The sequence below is a fragment of the Morus notabilis genome, unplaced genomic scaffold (genome assembly GCF_000414095.1).
Source record: "Morus notabilis unplaced genomic scaffold, ASM41409v2 Scaffold7931, whole genome shotgun sequence".
In the NCBI taxonomy this organism is placed as follows: Eukaryota; Viridiplantae; Streptophyta; class Magnoliopsida; order Rosales; family Moraceae; genus Morus; species Morus notabilis.
Window position 1 is genome coordinate 1 of NW_010360579.1, and position 1,066 is coordinate 1,066.

Sequence of the window (1,066 nt, forward strand, 5' to 3'; positions counted from 1 at the left end):
CATGATTTCACATTTTTGTTATACTCAAAACAATCTCTTAAAAGACCAATCAAATACAATTTCAAAATCGGTCTCATAATGATTTTTAAAAAAATGTCATTTTTACTTTTGTACTGAAAACAAAACCATTTTGAAAACATTACTGAACGGGTTTATATTTTTTTCCGCTTGTTTTCCATTAGCAGCTCCACGGTTTTATTACACAATTTATTTCCCGAATGATACCAGAAAATGAACTTCATTGAGCTAAACTTGCAAGTTGCACCAGCGGAATTAGTCTCAACATAGAAATCGCATTTGTGAAATTACATTATGGAAATTGTTTCTACTTTCTAGTTACGAATTATTCGTTGCTCAATCAAAGCTTCAATTCATCATCTGGATGGATTTTGAGGCAACTTTTTTGGATGCAGTCCTCTTCGAGAGTTTATAATTCACCATCCTCGCGATCTTGTAGAACCAGAAAGTGCTGACTAGTAGCAATCCCACTGCCATGACCTGAAGAACATAGGTAATCCAAACGTGTAATTTAGGTTCCAGATCAGAGTTATATTTGTATATTAGCACTTGGCAGTGTTGACCCTTTTGAATACAGTACCTGTATGGTGAAAGGATTGTTGGCAGATACGGTAACGAAAGTTATGTACGACCCGAATACCATCCTTGCAATAGTGAAAATGACTGCAAAAGAAATCTAATGAAAGAACAAAATTAATCCCATCGTTTCGTGATTTGATATGGTGGATAATTTGAGCAATATTAGGTCGACATTTTAGTCCTCGACTTACATCAGCTGCCAAATTTAAGTCGGTATCTTTGTAGCCGAGTTCTTTTATAAGTTCTCTTACATGGAGGAAAGGACTAGAGAGTTCTGATACCCACAATGCCGCTACCAATTCGGATCCACTCTGCAACAGAAACTCAAAAAAAAGGAAAAAGTTCTAATGGTGGACAAAGAAAGATAAGAGTCGTTTTAAGAACCAACTCGCAAAATTTTTCCAAGCAATGAAGAATGTTACTTATTATTATTATTATTATTATTATTATTATTATTATTATTATTATT

At 34.0% G+C, this 1,066-nt stretch overlaps 1 protein-coding gene across 1 annotated transcript; it reads right to left on the reverse strand.

Annotated features, from left to right (window-relative positions):
- Positions 1–155: 155 nt before the first annotated feature.
- LOC112091363 (transmembrane protein 136-like) lies at positions 156–941 on the reverse strand (the record flags this gene model as incomplete). The annotated part of the gene is made up of 3 exons (XM_024164786.1): positions 156–498; positions 599–694; positions 789–941. Coding segments are annotated over 3 exons (381 nt in total), but the record flags the coding sequence as incomplete, so codon positions are not given.
- Between the last annotated feature and the right edge of the window lie 125 nt (positions 942–1,066).